The sequence below is a fragment of the Melospiza melodia genome, chromosome 15 (genome assembly GCF_035770615.1).
Source record: "Melospiza melodia melodia isolate bMelMel2 chromosome 15, bMelMel2.pri, whole genome shotgun sequence".
Lineage (NCBI taxonomy): Eukaryota > Metazoa > Chordata > Aves > Passeriformes > Passerellidae > Melospiza > Melospiza melodia.
This window is the reverse complement of record NC_086208.1, coordinates 10,257,163-10,270,232: the sequence shown is the minus strand read 5'-3', so window position 1 is coordinate 10,270,232 and position 13,070 is coordinate 10,257,163. Positions and strand designations below refer to the sequence as shown.

The 13,070-nt window shown below is 39.6% G+C and overlaps 1 protein-coding gene across 3 annotated transcripts in view; it reads left to right on the top strand.

The window, feature by feature from the left end:
- Positions 1-13,070, top strand: part of FBN1 (fibrillin 1) — a 141,531-nt gene that overhangs the window by 60,762 nt on the left and 67,699 nt on the right. For all 3 annotated transcript variants that reach the window (XR_010029624.1, XM_063169737.1, XM_063169738.1), the window contains exons 9-13: positions 1,980-2,138; positions 5,002-5,160; positions 6,520-6,660; positions 7,431-7,550; positions 10,933-11,058. Coding sequence is in view for 2 of the 3 variants with exons in the window: in XM_063169737.1 (XP_063025807.1) it covers positions 1,980-2,138; positions 5,002-5,160; positions 6,520-6,660; positions 7,431-7,550; positions 10,933-11,058 (705 nt within the window). In the remaining variant the exon portion in view is untranslated. The remainder of the gene's footprint in view (positions 1-1,979; positions 2,139-5,001; positions 5,161-6,519; positions 6,661-7,430; positions 7,551-10,932; positions 11,059-13,070) is intronic.

Genomic DNA, 13,070 nt, shown 5'->3' with positions numbered 1-13,070 from the left:
AGAGCTGCAGAGCAGAGGCAAGAGCAGGGCATCTCATCCCAAGTGCATGAAAAGTGCAGTGAAGAAAGTTGCTAGCCCATGATTCCAACTGGCATAAATTTGTTTGGTCTGTGTTACTTTTTGATGGCCTCTTTTTACATTTTTTCTTTTTGAGAGACACGTTTTTATTGAAATTTATTCTCGTGGTGATTTTTTGCCTTTTCAGAAGACTATAATTTTTCGTAGAAACAATAAATACTGACAACTGAAACAGATAAAGGTAATTTCCTGCTGATCTTGTCCTGGTTTGTGTGTTTTTACCATTTGGAACAGAAGAGGAAGGGGGAAACTGTAAGAATGATGCCTTCTGATTAGAATATGGAAAGATTTGGTATTTTTCTCATAAACTTGCTGAGTTTTTTTCTGAAAATGTTGTGTTGTGGCTTTTGGACACACTCTTATAATTGTAGGTAGATAAAGGTGTTTGCTGTGTGCTTATCTCTCCATGGCACATTGTGTACTTGCACAGATCCCAAGTAGATTCCTTTTCCACTTTCCATTACTGCTCTTAAATGTTTCAAAACTTGGTACTGACCAAAATGGAGAAAGGTGAATTATGAAAGATGATTATCAGGTCTGTTAGATTACTTCCTTCTTCCCATCGACCCCACCATCACTCCAAACCACTGAATATCTCTCCAGGGGTGGTGGAGAACAGTTCTAACTCCAAGGAGTTCTATTTGATTTTTAAGAGGGTAGATGAAGAAGTAAATATGTGTGGCAGTTTAGCTGGGAACCAGGAGAAAACAGAGAACCAGCAGTAGAACTGAAACCTGATTTTTTGTTCTCTGTTTCAGGTTTCCATCATATGATAGTATGACTGTTCTAAATAAAGTTGGAAATAAAGGCCAACGAACTCTTTTAGCTGTATTGTCAGTAATATCCATGTTTAGGGTTCCAGCTAATAAAAGACAGAACTATCACAGATTCTCACAACATATCACTATATGTCAATTTCCTCAAAATAGTAAGAAACTCCTCTGCTTTTTTTTTACATCCACTTGTGTACCTAGTGAATTCTGGAAAGCACTGGTACTAGACAGATAATCCACCATGCCCTGGGTAATTGAAGTACTGTTTCGTTAGGGAATGATGTCTGCTGTCGTAAGACTAGATCTGCAACTTTTTCCACTACATCTTGACTGCAACTCTTTGTATATTTTAGAAACAAACTTGGTCTGGTTTATCATGCAGTGTCAAATCACATTGCAGCTTATATAGAGTTTGATATGATGTGACATATTGTGAAACAGTTCCTCAAAGTTTCAGATGGTATCACAAGATTATTTTTTATTATTTTTTTAATCCCATCCACATTTTCTCTAAGCTGAGCTATCTCTAACAACATTGCACAGAGCTGAGGGTATAAAATCTGGGTACAGGACATTCTTTGTACAGCACATGCTTACCCTTTCAGACAGGAAGCCAACAGATCTCCATAAACAGTGTGATTGCACCAGTTAAAACTGTGTTGCACTTTCTTGCCTGCAGGCCTATATCTTATCAAATCACTACATACTTCAGCTGGGGAAGCCATGACTAATGAAAAATGAACTAATGCTTTGTGAATTGCAATGCTGTGAATTTATTGCTGTCGTCAGTGCTTTCAAATCAAGACTTAATTGATCTGGTTTGATCTTTAATAAGGATGACACTGCAGTTTTTCTTTAGGGTCATAGAAGCGTTTGTTGTTACATACCGAATATATGTTTTTGCTGCATTTTTGTATCCTTTAATGCATTGCCGGCTCCATATTTCACTGCTGCTTTCTCACAGGTTATGCTTGAGTCCAAAGCAGCCCAGATATTGTCTAGATTTTTTTATTTTTCTGATGCCTCCGATAACGCAAATCACTCCAGAACAATGGCACCTTTCCCTTTTGTGGAAGCCACGTTTCTCGTTGAACCGATGCTCACCCATGCGTTCCCCTCTCTCTGCAGACGTGCGCCCTGGGTTCTGCTACTCCACGCTGAGCAACGGGCGCTGTGGCGGCCAGCTGCCGCAGCCCCTGTCCAGGATGCAGTGCTGCTGTGACAGCGGCCGCTGCTGGTCACCCGCCCCCGCCGCCGCCCCGGAGATGTGCCCCATCCGATCCACCGGTAGGAACCCGCCTGGGCTCCGCTCAGCGTGCCTCGGCACTGAAGTAGCAGTCATTTCCTTTTGGTTGGGTTTTTAGTTGTAATGTTTTCATTAAAGAGCTACACGGAGTGGTTGAGGCTGAAGGGCACCTTGGCAGATTGTTCAGTCCCTGCTCAAGCAAAGCCTCCTATGTGGAAGAGTGCTCAGGACCCCCCGGAGGGCAAGCAGACAGAAAGAATTATTTGTTGCTTGTTTTTTGGTCAAGTTTTTCTGGCCTTATCTGCTTCAGATTTGTTTTCAAAAGCCTCTTCAAGATCAAGTTACTTCCTCTAGACCCTTTTAATACGTCCCTAATCCCTCTGCATTTTCGTTCTCTTTGGGAAACAGGGATTTCCTTCCTCATGACAAGCTTTCTGAGATGCGATATATTTCCTGAAATTTGATACAGAGGATGATTTCTCTCTGCTACCAAAATTCTTTATTGTCTCCTTGGGTATTGAGATCCTCAGATAATGTATCCCTTGAATTGAGAGAAGATGGTGAGGGAGAAGAATGTTAAACTAAGTATGAGGGACTGGAGGGAAGCTGATTTTGAGATTGTTTAGGACTAGAGGCCTAATAAAATCCTTTAGAAGAGGAGAATTCAAGAAATTTAAGAATTTATAGGAGGAGGTTAAGGGAGGTGCAGAGTTTATGAAGGAATGGGATTGTAACACTATAGCAGTATAACTCTGAAGAAATTGTCAGAGTTCATATATGGGAGTTTTGATTATTCTTAATCCTTTGAGTGAAATTGCATAATACTTTAGCAGAAATCTGCAATCAGAACTGTTGGAAGACTTTCTGTCACTGTCTTATTCATAATATTTAAACACGTTAAAAGTTCAAAACTGGCTAGAACAATGCTAAAACATAGTGCACTCTATTGACAACCCTCTGAAATAGGAAGACAACGAGAAATCTTTCAATCTTAACACAGTTCTTGCTTTCTTCAAACACTTTCTAATTGTTCATATCTAACTGGTGAGTACACTGGGTGGAAAAGTAAGGTAATTTGGCCAAAGCTGCAGACTGAGACGTCATGGAGAAGGAGCTAGAACCCAGGACTTCCTGACTCATAAATCCATGCAAGGTCTTCCAGATCACGGTTACATGCCCCTTCGTTTTTGGTTCTGCTTCTGACTGGAGACATAAATTGAGACTATAAATTACTCTTTTTGAAAGTGCTTTGAAATTCTTTGAAAAGCTTTACATGCATTTAAGGTATTGCTGTCATTATGTAATTAAGGTCAAATATTCCTTACATAGTATATCCTGAGAAGGCAAGACAAGGAATTTAGAGCTGTCAGTGGCCCAAAGCATCTTTAACTCTGCAATGGAAATTTACTGCAATATAAAGGGGAGCACTAGCTGCATAATGTAACTGAGTAGTTGCATTTTAAATGTGGACATCAGACCCAGTTGCTACTGCAAAGTGGTAACTACAAAATTGCTAGGAATTACACATGGAAATTGAAGTTGCAATAAAAAAGGCTAGCACTGTAATTTTTTATAATATGGTGGTAATTGTTTATGTGGAATAACAGGGTTTATCATTGACACTATTTAAAGACTAAAAGGAACAACAGAGTGAAATGCAGTGACACATGAAGCAAACTGATCACCCAACAGCATGAAATAAATGCAAACATCATAATCAGGAAAAGCAGAACTTTAGGTTAAGTTTGTTTAACAAATCCTCTGTGATTCAGGAAGAGCTTCTAATGTGTTTGACAGGTGGAAACAGATAAGATGAAAGTGTTGAAGGCTGAAATACGCAGTTTACTTCTCCCAACATTTACTTTATTTTTCTGCTTTTGTTTTTCATATTGTTTCAAGAATTCATTAATTTCTAGATTTTTTCCCCCTTACATAATTCTTCTTCCCTGTTGTTCCACAGACTTTAAATTTTGAAGTTCAAAGATGTTGACTGCACAAATAACTGCTTGTGTGCACACAAATTGTTAACATTAATTAGGTCAGCTGGAATGTGGTCTTTAATTGTGATACTCTGTGTGCATTTTTTGGATTGCAAGTTCCAAACCCACACTTCCTGAAGACAAAAGAGTCATGGGCAAGAGGAAAAGTGGGGCAGTAGGGCAGATGCCACTAATAGAGATAAAGAATAGGAGAATGCAACACATACACCATAGACTGCTCTTCCAGCAAAATAGATCATTTGTCATGGATCATTCCCATCACCTGGAAAAGTATGAATTTATGTGAATCTGACTTGGTTTCTCTTTGGCTACACTGCTTAGACTACACCTTATTTGGTTTCTGCTTTTATTGGCAAACTTAATTTTCCCAGGGAAATAGTGTTAGTGTATTCATTCTCTAATTGGTTTTGCCTCATTGCTTATATTTGTATTTCTTTGTTTTAGGAGGTTAACTTTTAAGAAACCCGTTTGAAACTGGGCTTTTTTCCCTGTTCAGTATTTTTCTAACTCTGTGGCAAGCTTTCTGTTAAATTAACTTGGGATCAAATCCAGAGTCCTTTTCTAGGTAAACTTCACACTGAGTTCACCAAAGATTTTTGCTTGAAAGAAGACTAAGTAGATTAGGATCAGGTCCCTGCCTCACTGTTCAATTTCATGTCCAGAATATCAGTTCTGTTACCTTTTTACTGGCAGTCTTCTGACAAGTCGTGTTGAGATTCTGTGGATTAATGACTCAATTCAGAGAGCAAAGCTTGTTGCTATGAAGAAAACATATAGGCTCACATTTTCCAGATTATTTAAGGTTTGTTATTGCTAATCTGAAACACTGCAAAAAGGAGGAGTGTTGGATTAAATGAAACAGGCTGCAAGAGTCTAAAACAGCATTGATATTTTCTTGTTTCAGACGAGTACCGTAAATTGTGCTCAGTATCTGCTATGCTGCCAGCAAGACCTGACCTTCCTCCAGCCCGTCCTGATGTCATCCCCCCACCACGCTTTCCTGACGTTTACCCTCCTCCCCATCCAGAGATCATCTATCCATCTCGGGCTCCACCAGTGCATTGTAAGAGAGACAGAAATAACCTCTCTGAAACAACCTCTCCTTGCACCATGTGCATTTAGCTTCTTTCAAAACATCCATTCCTCAGGAGCAGTGCGCTCCCTTCAGCTGTTGGTGTCTTTTACTTGTTTTATGTGGACATGGAGGCTCTGGATGTCCTTTTAATCAGAGCCTGCCTACCATGTGCCTTGTGGCAAGATACCTATCTCATTAGTAGTGTTTTCCCTGATAAGATAGGTTTCAAAAATTCCCTTCTCACTGTCTGTACCGTGGCTCATGTATTGTAATAGTTACATTACTGTTATTTTAAGGCTGTTGTGAGCTTTGCTGCGTGTCAGCACTGCATAATATGAATAGCTTTTTGACTAGGTTGTGACAGATATTTACGTTAAAGAGATTGTCTGAGAGAAAGCAACTTCTTCTAGGTTGTTTTCCTCACTTGCACTTGGCCAGGTATGAAATGTACTGATCAAAACTCTGCTGTGCTCTGCTGGACACTGAGACTGACCCAGTGCACAGAACTATTTTAGTGATACACATGGACACAGGGATGGGTTAGTTTTCCCTAAAATAAGAAGGAAGCCAGAGCAGACTACCAATATAGAGCAACATACCAATACAATGTAGTCTTTTTTTGTCTTTGCTTAGAGAATTTACTACATGCCCATGTGGTCTGGAGTAGGCGTGTGCCCCTGAAATCATTTGGCATAACCACATACTCTTTTGCAAGTAAACAAGCTGGTTTTGCCCACACTCTGTGCAGATGCAAGCAGTCTCTGCTTGCACTGGCACCAGCTGAAACTATTTAGTCTTGGTTCAGCACCAAGCTGAGCTAATAAGCCTAAGAGGCAAAGTATTTTAGCTTAGGCTGACACTGCACTGACGTAGTTGCACAGCTTCTGGTCAGCTGCTAGCAGGGACAGAGCCAGCTCATGCCTGCCTGCCAAAGACAGTATAGGCATATTCCCAGGGTTATCCCTGCCCTCCTCACTGCTATCTGGGAAAGTGAAAATAATGAACCAGTCTGCCTGCTCTTTGCTACTCCAGGCTTTTAGTAGAGTCCCTGCAGTGCCACACATCCCCTTTACCTCTAGGGATGAGCAGACATAGTCCTCTTTGATAGGACAAAAGATGAAAACACAATCAGACTTGCCTTAATGAAAATTTCTGTGGTTGTTAGCTGTTTTCAAACAAATCTCTAAGAGTCAAAGTGCCATTTTCTCTCTCCCATTTCACTATGTAATTCACATTACAATGGAAGGTAAATGTTAATTTTTAATGGAAAATCCTGCACAAGTTGTAGATTATCAGAAGCTATTATGATGAACTATTAAAATATTTTCCCAACTGTTGTTATTTCAGCGATCTTGCCGGTGAACTTAACTGACTATTGCCAAACATTCCGACATCTCTGCCGAAATGGGCATTGTATTCCCACTCCTGGGAGCTACCGCTGCGAGTGCAACAAAGGATTCCAACTGCATGGTAGAGAGGAATGCCTTGGTATGTGGTTTGCTGCTGTAAATCACAGAGGGGAATTTCATTTTAGAGGAAAAAAACATTCTTCTCCACACAATGTAATAACCGAGTTCTTGAATAGAAGAGCCCCGCCTCCAAAAAAAAACCCCAATAAAGAGACCTTGGCAAACTGATTGATTTCAGTGGCAAACTTATTTTTACAACAATTTTGCCTTTAAAACAGTATTTAACAAATCTTGTAACAAAATTACGCAGAAGCAAGGATTTCTTATTTTACTAACCCATTACTATAATGTGTTTATTAGTTATTGAAAATGGTCTCTTTAAAATGCTACCAGCTTTTTGAGTATGCAATGACCTATTGTTAAAAAAATAATAAATTTAGAGTTAGTGGGATTTACAAGTCCTTTTTAACTTCATGAATAGTATCTTGTTGGGCTCTTGAGACCTTTAGGCTTGGAACTCAGCAAGAGCTCAACAACAGAAGCACAGATTAACTGTATCTTATAGGCAAGATTTTGGTTCTGTCAAAATCTTCAGTGAAGCCAAGAATGTAGAGATGTAAGATTAAGGCCTCAGTCTCTCACATGTGCAATATTTTACTAAAAATTCATTTTTCCCAGATCCTGTTTATCTTAAAACATGGGATCTTTTTTTGGGATCTCAGTGATGTCCCCTTTTCTTAGGGATTGAAGGGCACTATTTCTCCAAGTACAAAATAATAAAATACCCCTGCAGGCAAAAATAACTGGCAGCCAGTGTGATAATAAAATTGTATTGTCTGTGTTCCACAGATATTGATGAATGTGAAAGGAATCCATGTGTTGGTGGAGACTGTGTGAACACACAAGGATCCTACATCTGCCAGTGTCGTGTTGGGTATCAGAGCACAGCCACCAGAACAGAGTGCAGAGGTAATGGGCATACAGCCACATCTGCTATTGTCTGCTTATCAGGAGGGAAAATTGTTTGCAAGCAAAATTTAACAGATGGGTCAAATATGGAAGTTTTTTAAAAAAATAAAATTCAGTATGGTGGTAAAAATGACTGACCTGCTGGAGCTTGCTGTTCACTGACTGGGTTATGAGAAGAGGCATTTTGTCTTGTGCTAATAGGATCTTGGCACTATTTATGGCTTTGAAATAGAACAGACATATTTTCTTGGTTTTTTGGGATTTTTTTTGGTTTTTTTTAATATTAAGACATTATTTTCTTTTGCTGCTTGAAGATCTCAAGGACAATTAAGCATCCCTTCACTTGAGAAACACTTTATGTATAAAAGACTAAGGAAGTTGGGGAGAAAGATAAAACTTCCCATGAGTAAATATAAGGTTACACTGCCTGTGTGTAGTCTCTGCTTACTGCTAGAGAAACAACTAAACATAAATTACAGCAATGAAAACTTAGATATGGAAAAGTAGTGGGAAAGTCTAGATGGGGAAGCCTCAGAATCCTCATTATAGTTATTCTGAAGATCTGACTTGACTGTAGTCCTGATGGTCTTCATCCTGTCCTCCTATGGGAGTGGGACCACATAACTCCTCAGCGGTCAGCCAACCCTCCGTCAGGGTTTTGTGACTCCCAAATTGGGGTAGGCATTCAATTGTAAAGGTAGATAGATGCCTTTATAATTAAGGCATGATGAGAGATTTCTGGCAGATGAATAAATGATTGCTTTGATATTCCATAAGAAATGAAGCATCTAAATGAAACAGGATGTTTGAATGCTCAGAGTCACAGCTTGTCTTCATATTTTGCTGTCTGCACTGGGTGCAGGGTGCAGAGCAGGCCCTACGTCTGAAGCAGAAAGTTTTGAAAAAGCCAGAAGAAAGTTACCTGTATTAGTGTGCATTTCTTTCCTTCCTTTTGGGAATCAGAAAGGTGTTTGTGGTAGAGAAGCTTGCTCTCTGGTCCAGGAAGACATGCAGAGCCAGCAGCACTGCTGCCTGTTGCTGGGGAGTGTTTGACCTAATTGCTGCCAAGCAGCCGTGTTGCGGAAGCATCTTCATAGCTCAGCTGACTGGTGGTGAGGGAGTGCTGAAGGGCAGTCTCAGCTGTGATGAATTTACTCATGAGTCATTTTTGTCACACACTTTTAATTTGACTGATTCATTACACAAACACATGGTTGTCAGAAGCCCAGTAGCTTAATGGCATTTAAGTGTGGTCACTTAGCAGTTCCTTTGCAGTCTATGGGAGCCGTGCCTGCTTGACAGCCAGAGCAGAAAGTGCTGCGATGTGCAGAATCTTGTTTTTCTAAAGCAATTTTTAGGACCAGTGTAGGGAAAAGAAAAAGGCTGGTGGGGTGCATTTGGCAAAGTGTACATATAGCACTGGTGCCTGCCAAATCAGCATTTGCTGTAGAATTACTTTGCATAACTACTTTGGATGTAGAGATTTTATTTTTTGCATGCACAAATGTGTCTGTGCTGATGTGCTTTTGGAAATGTGTTCCTTATGAAGTCTCTCAAGCTCTTGAAAAACGAAGTCTCCATAATGACCACATGTTTATCTGTTCCTTGCTCTGAGGTTCCAGGGGAGGATTTTTTGTGCATGATGACTCTGATTGGTGACTAAACATTGCAGTCTTTATTACAAGCTACTGATTCATCCCTTCTTATGATCCCTTATAATTCTAATATGAGCTTGGATGAATTAATATCTTAATTGGAGACATAGGGGAGTAAAGTCACATTGTGATTAATAATCTGAAAAAAATGCTTCTCAATTGCAGAAGAGAGGATATGAAATGGACCTCAAAAAAAGGTGAAATTTTATTATGATAAGCTATCAGTGTGTGCTTTAACAGCTAAGTCCTTGCTATGATGTGCTCAACATTTCTGATGAGTGGAGGTCAGGTCTTACAGGGAGATAACAGCAATTTTGGGTATTTCATTGAGAAGGATACTTTGTTTTGCAAGTTTCTTAGAGGAGAAAAAAAATGGTGATGTTATATTGGACTAGTGGTGAGACTGATCAGCTGTGTGTAAGTAAAGAACAGTGAGGTTCGGTATTAATTTTCAACACATTTAAATGGCATCAGATGCATAAAAATACAAAAACAAATGAGCTGTAAAAATTAAAAGGCCTGAGGTTCCTCAGCATTTCTGCCTTTCCTAAAGAAGAAAGCTGGTGGAGTAGCTGAAGCCAGACACGGGTGCAATCAAGGGCTGGAAAAGTGGGGTGAAAAGGGACTGAGCAGAGAGGAAACCCACATTTATGCATTGCTGCTTGATGATGCTTGGTTATTGAATGAGGTTTATCTATCCTGTACGCTTTTGGTGGAGGGCTGCAAGCTGCTGCTGCAGTGAGTGGTCACTGAGCAGCTCGTGCCTCTGCTGGCATGGCTACTTGCTTGCAAAACAGTGATTCTCAGGGATTTCTTAGACTCTTCACAGAACTGCCATGCTGCTAAGAAGGCAAATATAGGTTCATGATTTTATCAGCATCAGCTCCCCTGGCCTAAGTGTCCAGAGAGCAGGGACATTTGGGAACACACCCTGTGCTCCACTTCTTCCTGAAGTGCAGCAATGCATTTCCACAGAGAGGGCTCAGGAAGGGCACCCCCAGGGTATTTGGGAAGTGTGGGTGCAAAATAGACAGGTCTGCATGGGCTGGTTGTGAGCTCTGTGAGCTGAGTCTCTTGTGTGCAGGAATCTCTGGGAGATGGTCCAGGCCTTGATGGAGAATACTGAGCAATCTGAAATGTCTAGACAGTCTGTCTCAGCATCTCCTCTCCTCTCCTTTGGAGGAGAGGGAGAGCTGCCAGCCTCGTGTGATATCACTCTTCAGGTCCTCCAAAGCACTTGCCAAGCACCTCCCGCAGAGAGAGGGGAAAGAGGATCTGATGTTTCAAATACAAACTAAGCAGGAGAAATTCTTCTGAGGTGGGAAAGTCTTGAACTTTCCTGTTATCTTACAAACCAGCAGCAAAAGACAAGCTTTCCCACATATTTCCTTAAGTAGTTAGGTACTGCTAAATTAAATTAAAATTAAGTAAAAATATCTAAATGATGAGCAAAAATTTAAAAAACCCGCAAAAATTGTGATTCTTGTTTGAGAAAGCTGCAGGGTGGTGTGCACAGAAATTCTTTCACAGCAGCTTGAAATTTCAAGCTGACAAACATTTTCCACCCCCATAACGTACAGTGATGGAAATCAAAATAAATCATTTTTCAGCTAATACAATTTCCATAGAGGTTTAAAGACCTAGGGGAAGGGAAAATGGGAAAAGTTCCTTTTGAGTATAAAAAAGAATCTCCCAAAATGTTCTTTTTCTTTCTGGTTGACTTTCAGACATCGATGAATGCTTACAGAATGGTCGTATCTGTAATAATGGACGATGCATAAATACAGATGGCAGTTTTCACTGTGTGTGTAATGCTGGCTTTCAAGTGGCAGTTGATGGGAAAAACTGTGAAGGTAAGACTCTTCTGAAGTTATTCCATATCAGTAATTACAGTTGCAAGAGGTTATTCACATCAATGAAAAAGAAAAGGACCCCTGGTGGGGGGAAGGGAAGGAACAAGGAGTCAGATATCCAAATACCTTTTGCTGTATCTGGGAGGGCAAGTAAAATGTCTTTTGCAGCCAGTTCTGGAGTCTTGGCTTGGCAGTCCTCAACGGGATGTCTGTCCAGCAGGAGAAATAGCACATACCACTATCACAAAATGCAGTTTCTTTGATGGGAGTGGTACATTTTAAAACATAGCACAAGTCACATGCTGCCTGATTTTACTGTGTGCTTAACAGCATGCTTTATGGGATCTTACTGGGTGACTAGCAATGTGGTTTGTGTAGATGCAGGCTGGTCTGACCTATAAAAATTGTTTTAACAAAAATTTGTAAACATAATTGATGTGTTCCTACCTCCCAGACCTTTAGTAAAGGGGAAGAAAAGAAGAATGTTCTTTATCATGCTTCCCAAGGTCTTTGGGAGGGTTCCCAATGATCTATTCATACGTTAAAAGAATTTCAAGCGCTGTTCTTAGAAACATTTTTGGCAGAATATTATCTCAGTGATTCAGCTCAAAGACTTAATGCCAAAATTCCTGGTTGGGATAGATACACGATTTTTTTTTTTAAATCATAAATTATTTTTGTCTGACTTAGCCTGTAAGTAAAAAGAAAACACACTATGTCTAGAAGTGTAATTTCTGTCCAAGACAGCTGCAATATTAAGGAAAATAGCACGATTCTGAATATATTGTAATGTCATTATGATCCAGTGATTTTATGTGCTAGTAGTGATTCTGTTAATCCTTGGTAGAGACAGACATTTTAAGACTCTATTTTTCCTGACTCTTTTTTAGATGCAGTTTAGCACCATAAGCTGCTTTTAAAATATCTTATTATGGAAGTACATTGACTAAATATATTTGGAAATTAGACTATTTGGGGAAAAAACTCTTTATTCTGATTTCTTCCTTTCCCACCAAATACCATGTGCTAATAGTAATAAAAACCAGGACATCGGCAGTCTGGTAAAACATTTTTAATTCCATTGCATGTGCTGCCAAAATGTCTGTTGCATCCACTTATGAAACAGTTTCATCTCTGGCATTGTAATGCATTGAGTTGTATGCACACACACTAATCAAGTAAAGAGCATGGCATTGTGCCATACCTTAATGTAACTGTGTGTAGTTCTTTAGATGTAACTGGTAAATACTACTGATTTTTTTTTTTGGATGTAACATCCAAAACTGATTTCATCTGTGCCAGGACAAAGTAAAGACTGAGAGGATATAAAAGCTTACTCAAATCAAGAACAGAATTCTCTGTACTTGCTTTTTTTTTTTCCTTTCCCATTTTGTGAGTAACTGTGCAGGGTTCAGAATAACAGTATCTGAGAACCTCCACCTTTTCCTATTTGAATCCTCCATGATATCCCATTTGGTCAGAGGATGAATAAAGCTTTCATGAAGCTGTAATTACTAAGTACCCTTCTGTATGGCCTGTCATGCTGAATGCAGGAAGGGGGCAGGTTTTATTTTAAATGGAAGTTGAGGATGGCAGTGCCCATAGAATTCATGCTTGAGCACAGTGCTGAGAATTCTCCCATACCATAAATCTTAGACTTGTCCAGTGGAGGTTATAAAAGTTTTCACTCCAAACTCAAATGTTCTCTCCTCTTCCTTCAGGTCTTCTTAGTAACATAAAATTGTATTTACATTCCAAACAGGAGGCTGCTTCTAACCTAGCTTCTATTTAGATTAAGATGTCAAACCCTCTTTAATTACATCCCTTCTCACTTTTTGATGACTTTTACCAAGTGGAAGTTCTTAAGCTGTCCAGTTTCTCATCCGTTTTTTGTTCTCTTTGCTTTTTTGGATTCATTCCTTTTTATGTTAATGATTCATTATGAAAAATGGAATCATTGCTTTGACACATTCTCTAGGACAGTGCAGTCTGTCCCCTCATATGTTTCTGAT